The sequence below is a fragment of the Neodiprion fabricii genome, chromosome 1 (assembly GCF_021155785.1).
Source record: "Neodiprion fabricii isolate iyNeoFabr1 chromosome 1, iyNeoFabr1.1, whole genome shotgun sequence".
Taxonomy (NCBI): domain Eukaryota; kingdom Metazoa; phylum Arthropoda; class Insecta; order Hymenoptera; family Diprionidae; genus Neodiprion; species Neodiprion fabricii.
This window is the reverse complement of record NC_060239.1, coordinates 1657867-1670402: the sequence shown is the minus strand read 5'-3', so window position 1 is coordinate 1670402 and position 12536 is coordinate 1657867. Positions and strand designations below refer to the sequence as shown.

At 42.2% G+C, this 12536-nt stretch overlaps 3 protein-coding genes across 5 annotated transcripts; all 3 read right to left on the bottom strand.

The window, feature by feature from the left end:
• Positions 1-251: 251 nt before the first annotated feature.
• LOC124179759 (synaptic vesicle glycoprotein 2A-like) lies at positions 252-4810 on the bottom strand. Of its 2 annotated transcripts, none has more exons than XM_046564476.1 (13): positions 4170-4810; positions 3696-4089; positions 3574-3627; positions 3339-3500; positions 3082-3244; positions 2890-3011; positions 2579-2823; positions 2319-2500; positions 2067-2247; positions 1854-1968; positions 1615-1774; positions 1387-1514; positions 252-1310 (listed from the first exon to the last, which is right to left on the bottom strand). In XM_046564476.1, exons 2-13 carry the CDS (start codon positions 3793-3795, stop codon positions 1258-1260), a joined length of 1665 nt encoding a protein of 554 aa, XP_046420432.1. In that variant the 5' UTR covers positions 3796-4089; positions 4170-4810; the 3' UTR covers positions 252-1257. The 2 variants fall into 2 exon arrangements, with proteins under 2 accessions (XP_046420432.1, XP_046420440.1); XM_046564484.1 differs by having other exon boundaries at positions 1615-1771.
• Positions 4811-4941: 131 nt separating this feature from the next.
• LOC124179733 (synaptic vesicle glycoprotein 2A-like) lies at positions 4942-8096 on the bottom strand. Its single transcript, XM_046564437.1, has 12 exons — positions 7851-8096; positions 7651-7704; positions 7425-7586; positions 7181-7343; positions 6957-7078; positions 6632-6876; positions 6380-6558; positions 6136-6319; positions 5938-6052; positions 5682-5841; positions 5282-5409; positions 4942-5191 (listed from the first exon to the last, which is right to left on the bottom strand). Exons 1-12 carry the CDS (start codon positions 7987-7989, stop codon positions 5139-5141), a joined length of 1704 nt encoding a protein of 567 aa, XP_046420393.1. The 5' UTR covers positions 7990-8096; the 3' UTR covers positions 4942-5138.
• Positions 8097-8182: 86 nt separating this feature from the next.
• Positions 8183-11935, bottom strand: LOC124179781 (synaptic vesicle glycoprotein 2B-like). 2 transcript variants are annotated; one of them, XM_046564529.1, is made up of 13 exons: positions 11652-11935; positions 11441-11588; positions 11262-11315; positions 10890-11051; positions 10389-10551; positions 10154-10275; positions 9821-10065; positions 9554-9732; positions 9310-9490; positions 9096-9210; positions 8833-8992; positions 8638-8765; positions 8183-8539 (listed from the first exon to the last, which is right to left on the bottom strand). In XM_046564529.1, the coding sequence occupies exons 2-13, from the start codon at positions 11445-11447 to the stop codon at positions 8487-8489; spliced, it is 1569 nt and encodes a 522-aa protein (XP_046420485.1). In that variant the 5' UTR covers positions 11448-11588; positions 11652-11935; the 3' UTR covers positions 8183-8486. The 2 variants fall into 2 exon arrangements, with proteins under 2 accessions (XP_046420485.1, XP_046420475.1); XM_046564519.1 differs by lacking the exon at positions 11441-11588.
• Positions 11936-12536: the final 601 nt, after the last annotated feature.

Below are 12536 nucleotides of genomic sequence, written 5' to 3'. Positions count from 1 at the left end.
CAATTCTCAAAAAACAATAACAGCTGTTTTCCCTGAGAGATAAATTATGCTGCAGGTAAGACGTATACAGTGTATTACATTATGTCCATAGATACATAACCATATGCTAGTACGTATGTGCTGTGCAGTGTGAAATAAACAAAAAAAAATTTGTCCTTGTTCATAACAACCAATACGCCGGTACATGGGAAAATTCGTTAACGTCATTTTTACATAATTTTGGTTTAGAACTCTTCCAATTGAAATCCGTAAATAGCTGCTGAGAATTTATAAATAATGACGAAGATGATCCGAACGTCTTCTGTATCAAATATTCACTTGAGTCTTGTACAATTCCGCTCGAAAATACGATGATACCAGCTGTAACCTGGTTAAATATTTTCATGTGAATTTAGACGATAAATCATCGTCCTCTTCTGGAATTCCGTGAAATAAATTATCAGCTGTAATACTGGATTGTTTGCACGGTGTGTCGCAATGACATGACTTGCTCTTCGTTGGCGAGTTAATGGTGTATGGAAATCGAAAATCGCTTAAAAAATAAACGATCTCTTTCGGGCTGTGCGTCGTGATATTTTCTATTCTACTATCGCCTTGAAGAATGTACATTTTTCAGTAATGAAAAAATGATTCTTGAACGAAGCTCACTAAAATATGCGATAATCGATACCAGATTACCTGCTCAGCATACAGAGTGACAAAATTCAAGTTATACCTAATACATAGCTGCTTATTCTAATAATTATTCACGAAAGTGAAATTTTTTCGCTTGTACAGATGCAAAATCAATGAATGAAGAGCTAACTAGTTATTTGCGAAAGTAATTAACATTTGTTTCGATAACTCAGTCAATGAAAATAGACAGAACTGTGTTTGAGAAGAGGAGACAAATATTATTATTTTCAGTACGCTCGTATATTTCGTAAAGAAATATTCCCGTCTTATACCAGACACCCGCCATAAAGGTAAAAATGAAAAAATGTACACTGCACCCTAGCAGGACGTGCCTACAATTTAATCATAAATATACATATTTTTATCTCGTCAGTTAACTTGAAATTTTACAATATATGAGTATTTTCGGACTGTTCACTTGTGTGCGCTAATTCCTAATTGTGAGTAGCGTTCACAATGAGCACTGTTTTGGAAAACAAGAACAGTAATCTAACACTGTGGAACCGTCGACGCATAATCGGTACAAAAAAACAAAAAAACGAACGATCTTGATGAGCGTAAAGAAATCGTTGTTTGAGTATTTTACGTTAATTTGGTGGGAGGTCTCGGTATGAAAGTGGTAAGCACGATGCAGACTGAAAAAGAAAAGAGACGAGGATTGAACGAGTGTATTTCTTCACTGATAATATTCAACTTTCAGGTAATACGCACCGACTAAAAACCCTGCGACGAACGCAAAGGGTGACATGCATCCTGCGCTTAGAAGTATCGGAAAGAGGAGATTTCCAATCGTCGCTCCACCGCGCCCAACACACATGGTCAGGCTCACGGCCATCGTTCTAAAACAACGGAATTATCTCAGGTAAATGAAGTCACGCGGTGAACTGCTGAAATTTCGAATTGAAGACTTTGTCTCGGTTTGACTCGACCTCTTCGGACCTCAGAGACGTGGGCATCAGGTCAACGATGAAGCTGATGATGCTGGTGATCGCGATGTTCGTCGCAGCCGTGTACAGGGAAAGAATTGTTAACGTGACGTCCGAACTCGAGGACCAATTAAGTCCCAAAATGCAGGTAACTGCAGCAACGTAGAGCACCTCTGGTTGCGAAAGAAAAGAAGGGAATTAGATATCAGGTCAAATTGATTATTCTTCTTCCTTGTGATATGAAATCCTTACGCATGAGAACCTTCTTTCCTATTAAATTCACCAATTTTCCAGCAAAGGTGTAGCCAATCACCGAAGTTGCGGAAATGATGATCGAGTTTATGTAAACTTTGTTGGAAACAACCGTCTGCGAATACAATGTTCAAGAACGAATTGAAGTCCCATCGTGGTATAATCGGAATCTATTATTAATTCATCGCTAGCCTCATAAATTGTTGAGCTTACCGCAATACACGTGTTCGGAACAGTGTCGTTTGAAAAACTATTCACCGCGTAATCAGTGTCATTTTTCATAGTTATGATTTCACACAGAGTCGGGTTACCCAAGCTATAGTCATAGTTGACGTAGTCAAAGTTTTCCATCATCGCGAACAACTGAGGCATCCATAATCTCAGCGTGTTCAGACTGTAAAGGTACACGAATATTCGATTGAATTGCTTAAACTATTTGGACAACGAACGGCAATGTCGACGCACCTTAGGATGCTACCAAACTGAATTGTGATGATCAGCAGAAACCGGGCGAGATGCGGCTTCTTGAAGAGCGGTTTTATCTGAGCCCAACCGTTTCGCATCTTCTCGCACATGGACGCGCTTTTCTGGTCAGCTGGTGTATCGTTGATTTGCTCCGTTTGACGCTCCTGGCAGAGTTCCTTTACCTTCAGTGACAAAGAAGAAGGGTTACACGGTGTTGGTGAGAAGAACGTTTCTTCAGAAATCACAGCAAGCGTCCTTACCGCGAACGTTTCCGGTGATTTTCCGGTGTTCATCGAGTACATTTTTCGGAAGATTTTCATCGCCTCGGCGTTTCGACCCTGAGACATGAGGAACTTTGGACTCTCCGGAAAGTACATCAACGCCAAGCATGCCAGCAGCGAAGGCATGCTGCAGACCAGGATGAATATCCGCCAAGAGTTGTAGACGAAGGCTCCGTCGAACAGAGTGAACGACCAGGACTGAGGTATTATCAGCCACGCCAAACCTGTGCCGAGTTTCGTTTGATATATTGTGTATACAGAAGGTGCGATGAATGTTATTCAAAAGTTACCTGGAAGCACGACAATACCCAATGAGGGAAATAAACTGCACCAAAGCAACGTCTTTGCTCTGTGCTTGGAAGAGTGAAACTCCGCGAGGTACGTCATGCTGATTGCAAAAGGGCCGTTTATGCTGTAAAGGAAATTGTTGCGAAATCAAACAGACGATTCCGTGCACCGACGTGCCCGGATTCTACACTCACATGAATCCGGTGAAGAATTTGAAGAACGCGAGGACGTAAAAGCTCTGCGACATGCTGCACATCACGTTGCATATCGAATCGGCCAGGTATCCCCATATCAGCAAAGACCGTCGACCTCTCACGTCAGCCAAGAAGCCCCAAATGAACGCCGAAGACATCATTCCTGGTTGAGTGAAATGCAAGTTCTTGCAGTCGGATTTCTTTCAATTCCTACCGCGTGTGTAACGGCGGTACAGTAACTATGAGGAAAATCTTGCCTGTGTAAGTAACAGCGTTGAGAACTCCCTTGTGAAACAATGTTAGACGCAAATCACACTCGGCCGATGGCAAAACGTACGACATCGTTGTAGAGTCGAAGACGCTTGCGAATCCCCCCGGAAGGGCTGCCAACAGAAGCAGATAGTTGAAGAGTCCGTAGCCTAGAGAAGAAGATGAATGACTGAAAAATGATTCGACAGAGAACGAGGTAGTCGGGAAACCGACAACGCTCACCTGTGGCCTCAGCAGCTTCCTCGAAGTCGCGTGGTGTTTCCGTTTCATCGTGTTCTGAAAACGGTACTCAAAATGATGAAACTTTGTCGTCACTGTAAGATTAAAAAAGCGTGAAAACTCACCATTCACAGCTCCGACGGGTGGCTGAGGTTCGGTTGGAAATGAGACGGTGAATATCTTACAAGTCCCTTTCGTTTCGTCCCGTTTCTCTTCGTCGGGCATTTTGTCTTCGTCGTGCAAGTAACTCAGGTCTGATTGAGTTTACTCCGGGATGCCTTGGTGCGCGAAAAATCTACTTCAAGATTTATTTACCTGCTCACTCATCGTCAGCGATAATAGCGTTTAATGATACCAAGCATTATCGCGCACACATAACGTTGTTTACTCTATACCTAAATAATGTAGACAGTTCAAGTATTCAATGAAGAAGAGAGAAAAAGATTTCGCCGTAGTATCAGTAGCGGCTAGCTTACGTGATATCCGATTTTGTGCCAGTGGTTGTGGCCCGACGATATTCTAAAAATGAACGATCAAACATTGACGACGAGAACACTTGCAAACTCATGACAGGTCATTATTTATAACTTCCCCCGTACCTTTTCACTGACGCTACGCTGAAGTTCACCCAGCTCATGCAAATGAGCTGCCAGGGCCTGCGTGGTATTTGCCATATCTGTTTGCCTGACTCCGTTTTGAACATGCTTGCAGAATGATGAAGTGGATTTCAAAAGACAGCTTACACGACAAGCGACATTTTGAACCATTTTTACTGCAATTATCTTCCTTAAATTGCGTTTTCATCACCCATACCACACATCAAGGCTACCGTAATTACTCGTTGCAATAAGTATTGGTATCTTGCTGAAGCAATAATTCAAGAAAAGATAAAGTTGCTCAACTCATTGCAAGCATATTTCTCTGTGCTGCAAAAATTGAGTGTTTGCTTTACCCTGATAACCCTATCGGGTTCTTCTCTGGGCGGAAACGGTATTCGTTTCTTGAAAAGAAAACTAATTCATTTTCCAGGTCATTTAGTATCAGAATCAATGGTTTTGTGCGTCTCTGATGATATTAATGCAATCAGAAAACAGCACCAGCTGCCACTCTGGGCTGTCGCAAGGTATTCCGTGAAACGATTTCAATTGTATACTAGATTTAGAATTTCTCGGGAATCTCCACTTAGCTTTATATTCGGAGATAGGTACGCTGATTGATACCAGGTTATTTTCACACAATTGAAGTGACCCCTAACACCTTGGTTTTAATCGAAGTCACTATCGCGACCTTGCTGTGTCAGCATTTGACGCAAGTCTTCTTCTCTGCGCACGGTATCATATTATACTTTAGATAACGATGAGTACGGGATGCTTGTTTGGAATTAATTTATTTAGTTGGAATTAGCATAAATTCAATTGTCGAGCTGATCAGATAGCGCGTTATACGCACGTCTATATACAATATTTTCCTATGCACAGTCTGCAAATACACTTCCAGTTTATCACAGTAGAGATCATTGCTCACATTGTCCATCGATATTTATCTGTTACAGAAATTCTTAACAACTGTTAAACCAATTTCGGTGGCGGCTTTGGAATGAAAATGGTCAATACTAAGCTGACTGAAAAATAAACGAATTACGAGATGTCAGTTGTTATTTGTTAATTGAGCAAAGTCTCGAAAAAATAGTCTCCTTTAGCGCCACACTTACCCAGTAAAAAACACCCGATAAACATGAAGGGAACGATGCAGCTAACGTTCAAAAGAATCGGGAATAATAGATTCCCAATCATCGCACCGCAGCGACCGACGCACATTGTCAAACTGACGGCCATCGTTCTGAAACACGGTGGAACTTCCATTACCTATAGAATAAAGTGATTTACTTGAGTGCGCGTAATGATAACAACAGTGAGAGTTCTCTTAATGAACACCTCCGAATAATAGATTCCTCTTCACAATGGACAGTATAAAAATTTCCAGTAGAACAATTTACACGTTGATGTTGTTCTGGATAACGGACGCTCCTCAATAACGGACAACATTTTCAGTCCCGAAGGTGTCCGCTGTTGGGAAATTTTACTGCATCCGTGGATTTAATTCTAACAAACCTGAGCGACGTGGGCATCAAGTCAATGATAAAACTAATGATGATGTTGATAGATAGACTGGCTAGAGCCATAAATATGGACACAATGGCCAAGGTGACGTCTGAATTCGGTGACCAATTCAGCCCAAAGCTGCACATTGCTGGAACCGCGTAGGCCATAACTGCAGTGAAAAAGACATCATATGGTTAGTCCTGGCGAGATAACGCTTATCAGTTGTGATAATTGATTACACTTAGCTTCTTTCTGGCACGCTTACACAAGAGGTTTTTCTTGCCGACTAAATTGACCAGATTTCCGGCAAGCATGTAGCCTATGATAGAGGTGCATGCGATGATCATCGAGTTAATGTAAACTCTGCTCTGAACGGGTGCCTGAAAACGCTTGCTCAAGAGTAGTGAAATGCAACAACCGCGGTACAACCGAATGCTGCGGTGTATCGGTCAGAGGAACTTACCACGACGCAAGTACTCGAAACCGTAGAGTTAAGGTACGCATCATCTCGTGTCACAGTTGAAGGGTTCGAAGCCAGTATGATGTCGCACAAAACGGGAGCGCCCAAGCTGGCATCGCGATTCTCGTAATCAAAGTTTTCCATCATTGTGAAAAGCTGAGGCATCCAGAGCCGGAGAGTGTTCATGCTGGGATGAAAATTACACGTGAATCCCCTGCGCCTTGTATCGAAATGTATCGATACGTACCTGAGCATACATCCGAGCTGGATGGCGACAATTAGGAGAAACCGGGCGAGATGCGGCTTTAGAAAGAGGGGCCTTATCTGAGCCCAACCACTCCGAGCTTTCTCCCAGACCGAGGCGCGTCTTGGCTCATCCGAACTTTCGGTTTGGCTCTTCTGACGTTCCTGACAGAGTTCCTTCACCTTTCGTGCAAGAGATCGACGGTTAGAATGAGGATGTGCAAGTTTCTTCAAATATTGGCATGGTTTACATTACGGGAAATGACTCCGGCGGTTTTCCAGTGTTTATCGCGTACATTCTTCGGAAAACCTTCATCGCCTCGTCGTTTTTGCCTTGGGACATTAGGAACTTGGGACTTTCCGGAAAGTAGAGTAGCGTCAAGAACGCCAGCATTGCGGGCACGCTGCAGATCAAGATGAAAATTCGCCAGGAGTTGTAGACGATGGTCCCATCGAAGAGGGAGAATGACCACGACTGAGGAATTACTATCCACGCCAAGCCTGTTACAAGTTGGAGTAGCAAATGCCTTTAGCGAAATTCGGTGATAACGTCGACGCTTCAAGTTGAGACAAAAACTCACCTGGAAGTGCCACGCTGGCCATGGAGGGAAACATGCTGAGCCACATTAGCGCTTTAGTCCTGCACTTAACGCCGTGAAATTCTGCCAGGTACGTCATGTTGATTGAAAAAGGACCACTTATTCTAAACACATGAATTCGTTCTACACATTATACTGATATTATCCTGGTGTGTTTTGATTTTTTGTCAACCACGGTAGAGCCATTTCGTCCCGCTTTTACTCACATGATTCCGCTCAGGAATTTGAAGATAAGTAAAACTTGGAAACTCTGCGAAGTACTACTCAGAATATTGCAAACAGAATCGGCCAAATAACCGACCATTAGCAGAGAACGTCGCCCCATCGTGTCAGCCAAGAAACCCCAGAAGAACGCCGATGTCATCATGCCTGAAGAGCTCCGTGATCAGAATATCAGGTTTTGAAAAGTGATTAACGTCAGAGTGAATTTTCAATCAGTTGTTTTATTACCGGCGTATGTCACCGCGTTGAGGACTCCCTTGTGAAACAGCGTCAGCTGAAGGTCACATTCGGCCGATGGAAGCACGTAAGACATTGTCGTAACGTCAAAGAAGCTCGCCCATCCTCCCGGAAGAACGGCCAGTAGAAGCAAGTAGTTGTACAGGCCGTATCCTGGAAATGTTCATCGAGAAATGACGACCTTCCCTTTTCCAAATTCCTACCATGTCACACATACCAGTCGCTTTAACGGCATCCTCAAAGTCACACGGCGTCGTCGATTCATTCGGTTCTGCGAGTGAGAGGAAGAACAATGTTTCGAAACTGAGAGCTGAGGGCGTTCGACTTGCGAGCGCGTAACTGACTTGACTGAGATTACATCATCTTTGCCAAAAAAAAGTGATAACGAAGTAGCGGATAGTGATCTACACGACTCACCGTCCACAATGACGGAGGACTCAGCTGGAGGCGAATACGAAATAGTGAACACTTCCACGGTATGTTTTCTCCCATTTGACATCTCACCGTCAGACATCTCGTCCTGATTGAAAATGAGACAAGAGTGAAGGAATTTCATGCAATAGAACTGTGGCCGGTAGGATTTTGAGCTGATGTACCATCGTGCGCATTGTATGTATAATGTTTGCACCTGCTTTGATAGTATCGCTGATTGTGAGTAATGGTATTAACATTGTTCTATATTTATATACAAGTACACCAGGTATACCGTCGTATCAACACTATCGAATAAATTTTTCACGTCGCAAGTATTTACGGAAGAATTTTATTACGCAAATAACTACATACACCTACATATCCGTATGTACAATCGTGACGATTTTCATGCATGCACACGGCACATGCTTTGTTGAGAATTGAAAGCACGTCGAGTGAGTGTCCTGCAATAAATACATTAAGTATACAAGAAAAAGTACTTCACACGAATGCAAAAAGATGCAGTCTCCTTGTACACATTGTGAGAAAACCGTTCATATTCAGATGAAGCAGGTACGAAGGTAAAAAATTGAAATTCTGATGGTGATCTTGACGCGCCAAAGAAATCCATCCAAAACCTTACATCAGCCTTGATGGAGGTTTCGGAATGAAGATGGACAATGAAAAGCAGGCTGCGTGCACATGAAAAAACATTGATTTTGGTTAGTATGATAAAAAATTATCTTTAGGGATTTTGAACATTCCTGAATAAAAGCTTAAACCGACTCACCGAGCAGGAACCCTCCGACAAATATGAAGGGGGCCATGCAACCTGTACTCAAAAGCAGCGGAAACAGGAGATTTCCGAACATCGCGCCGATCCGACCGGCGGCCATGGCCAGAGTAACAGCCGTTGCTCTGGAACAAGAAAGTTCACGTAAATTTCATTTTCCACCACGTGTCGATAGTCCGAATTTCAACCAACCTGAGAGTCGTCGGCATTAGGTCGACGGTGAAACTGATGATAGTAGTGACCGAGACGTTGCCAGAAGCCATGTAAATGGCGAGAAGCGTCAATGTCGCGTCAGAATTCGGCGACCAGTTCAACAAAAAGGCGCAAACAGCTGGGATCAAGAAGGCAACAACTGCAAGGTGAGAAAAATAATAATTTCTTCCAACGAAATTCGATTTGCAGTTGAGTAAAATTAATCGAATGTCCTGCGTTATGTGACCTTACAAAATACTCACGCAAGAGATTCTTCTTCCCGATCCGATTAACCAAACTCCCGGCAATTGAACAAGCTATGACAATGGTAATGGCCAAGATTATGGAATTGATGTAAACCCTGCTGTAGACAGGAACCTGCAAATTATTTTATTTCAAAATACCTCGAACGACGATTTTGCCATGCCGAAAGATCTGAAGTAGACATTGAACTAATTTTGCACAAGGTAAACTTACCACGTCACATGTTTTAGCCATCGTGGAGTTGATTTCATCGTACGTTGTAAAGTTTGAATTGCTCGGCGTACTTATCATGTTGCACAGAGTTGGACGACCGATGCCGACGTTGTGTTTTTTGTGTTTAAAGTCTTCCATCAATGTGAAGAGCTGAGGCATCCACAGACGCAGCGTATTCAGACTGCGCAGAAAACGACAAGTTGATATTCCGCAATTCTACTGTGAATGAATGGTGACAACGTACCTGAGGAGGCCCCCGAATTGTATGGTGATGATCAGGAAGAAGTGGCAGAAATGTGGCTTCTGAAACAGGGGCGTCACCTGTGCACCACCGTTTCGGATTTTTTCCCAGACAGATGCTCTTCTCGAGGTATCCACAGCTTCTGTTTTCCGTTTCGGATCATCCTGACGAAGTGCCTTCACCTTCGCAGATAAGAGTTCGTGGTTTATACACGGATCGGTTAATCACTTACGAATGTTTTTCTTCATGCGTTGAAACAAACGGCATTACGGGAAATGTTTCCGGTGCTTTTCCAGTGTTCATCGCGTATATTCTTCGGAAGACCTCCATCGCTTCCTCGCTTCTACCCTGGGACATCAGGAACCTCGGACTTTCTGGTAAAAATCGTAGGATGATGAATCCCAGGAGAGCTGGCATACTGCAGATCAAAATAAAGATTCGCCAGGAGTTGTAAACAAACGTTCCGTTGAATAAGGTAAATGACCAGGGCTGAGGAATTACAATCCATGCTAATCCTGATTGAAAAAAAATCAAATCAAACATTTTATTAATCATACAGTGCAGGAGAAGGTGCTCAACGCATACGATTGAATTATTGATCACCTGGAAGCACGATGCTTCCTAACGAAGGAAAAAGGCGAGCCCACAGCACTACTTTTGACCGATACTTGCCACTGTGAAATTCTGCGAGGTATGTCATGTTGACTGCGTAAGGGCCGCTCATTCTATAAAAACACAATGTTAATGGACGAGTGTTCGATCACTTTAGAAATATTTTAGAGATCAGGGGAGACCACAAGTACCCAACACTGCATGCTAATTCAATTGTTCTACCCACATGCATCCACTCAAGAATTTGAAAGTCAGTAAAACGTAGAAGTTCTGAGACATGCTGCACAAAATATTACAAATGCAATCACAGCAGTATCCCAGTCTGAGAAGCGTTCTTCGGCCCTTTGTGTCTGCTAAGACACCCCACGGAAACGCTGCGGTAACCATTCCTAAAAATTTAACATTTTTATGGTACATGTTGAATCAATTTCAACGTCTAACGTTGATTAAGGGGGTCTTCAAATACAGCTCGTCAGTTCGAATATTAGTTCAGTCAGTATGTCGCTCAGAAAAGGAAAATCTACATGCGGTAACATAATTTTTGCGATAGTATGATTTGTTAAAGGGGTGTGTTCTGAACGTAATTCCGGATTTGCGATGTTCCCAGAGTGTCAATGACGCCACAAATTACGTTCCCGCATGTAGCTTGATTCACCTACTGACTGGACCAAATGTTCTGCACTTAAACGATCTTCAATAATTTTTATTACTCAGTCTTGTCTAATACCTGCGAAAACAGCAGCGTTGAGCATTCCTTTCTGGAAGAATGTAATTTGCAGATCACATTCAGCTACTGGAAGAACGTAAGACATTACCGTTGTGTCGAAAAAATTTGCCCATGCTCCTGGCAGAATGGCCAATATTAGCAGGACATTAAACAATCCGTAGCCTGCAAAAGAAACCACATTACAAGGTTGGAATTTTTTTAAATATCTGAACAGTTAAATTAATCCTCATAATATAGTATTCAATAACAATAATCACAAGGATTTCCATTTGACTCTATCAGTGTCCATTCATTTTGTTCTTTTCAGACGCTAATCCCATATGAGCTATAAAAATATATTTATGACTGATTTCAACAGCTTAAAAAACAAACCGGCTGCTTCAATGGCTTCATCAAAGTCATGTGGAATATTCAACTCGTTAGAATCTGTAAAATTAAATTTGTTATTAGTTATACATAATGCATTGAACATACTTTGCCGCTTTAATGAAAATTTGATGCATTCATTTTACATTCGCATGTTTGCACAGATAGTCACAAGCAATACTGACCGAGCATTTTAACGGAGTATTTGTGTCAAAAAATCCAATTAATAGAGAAAATTTCGAAACACAAATAGGCGCAAAGCGATACCAAGTTAGCAGTAGGATTGAACGCAACGGGCCAATAACATCGTTCGTGTCAATGTGTGTCGAAATGCTATGGCAAAAAAATTAAAAAAAAAAATAGATTAACCGATTCCAGTAATTATCAATAACTTACCGCCGGCTGAACGCGAATAAAGTTGGACTTTTTCTGCATCGTCTTCTTTGGTGTCGTCATTAAACATGTTAGTTAATCGAATTACGTGGGTTAGGCAGATATAATTCGTCGCGATAACGTAGCTGGGAAAATTTACGCTATCCGAGAGCAACAATATTCCTGTACTAGATGATCGAACCAGCCACAGCGAATGGTGGTGAAAAAGTAGCGAGTACAGAGTGGATTAGGTCTATCGATACCTCAGCCTCTTAGCATCTGAATGTAATTACTCGACGGCCTTCGTTGATTTACCGCATGATTATTACTGGGTATGGCTTACCGCGCAATCGGCGGCATTCGTTTGAAACCTTAGCGAAAATATGGACGGTCAAAACCAGTTAACATTTTTAAGACAACTAATATTTTACCTCGTCTCAAAACGAATGAACGCTGCGCTGTAATTAGCTCTACGAGGATTACGTCATCTGTTTTTTCTTATATCATTAACATCCCGGTGGTAAGAATCAAACGATTATTTGTTCAATTAATAGTTGAATCCATGAGCGAAGACTGATATTTTTTCAAATTCCGGACGGTCAGTGTGGCAATGTATTCAATACCGGGGACGCCTGTTAATTAAAGTGCCACGTGTAACGTCCGTATAGTTTCGTTACCGACTTATCAGTTTCCGTGAACCAAATTTACTGGATATTACATGGAAGAGTATTGTAGAGCTGGGGAAACTCACGCTGTGCGGGTTTTACTAACGATTGGAAACGAATACGAGAAGGTTCTCGATTGCCTTCTCTTTTGCAGACTGAAACTCGTAGCCACTCGCTGTGCGCGAGTGATAGGAAAATTAACGAACGTGAACTGTCCGTTGATTTCGAATTAATTGGTCTTATT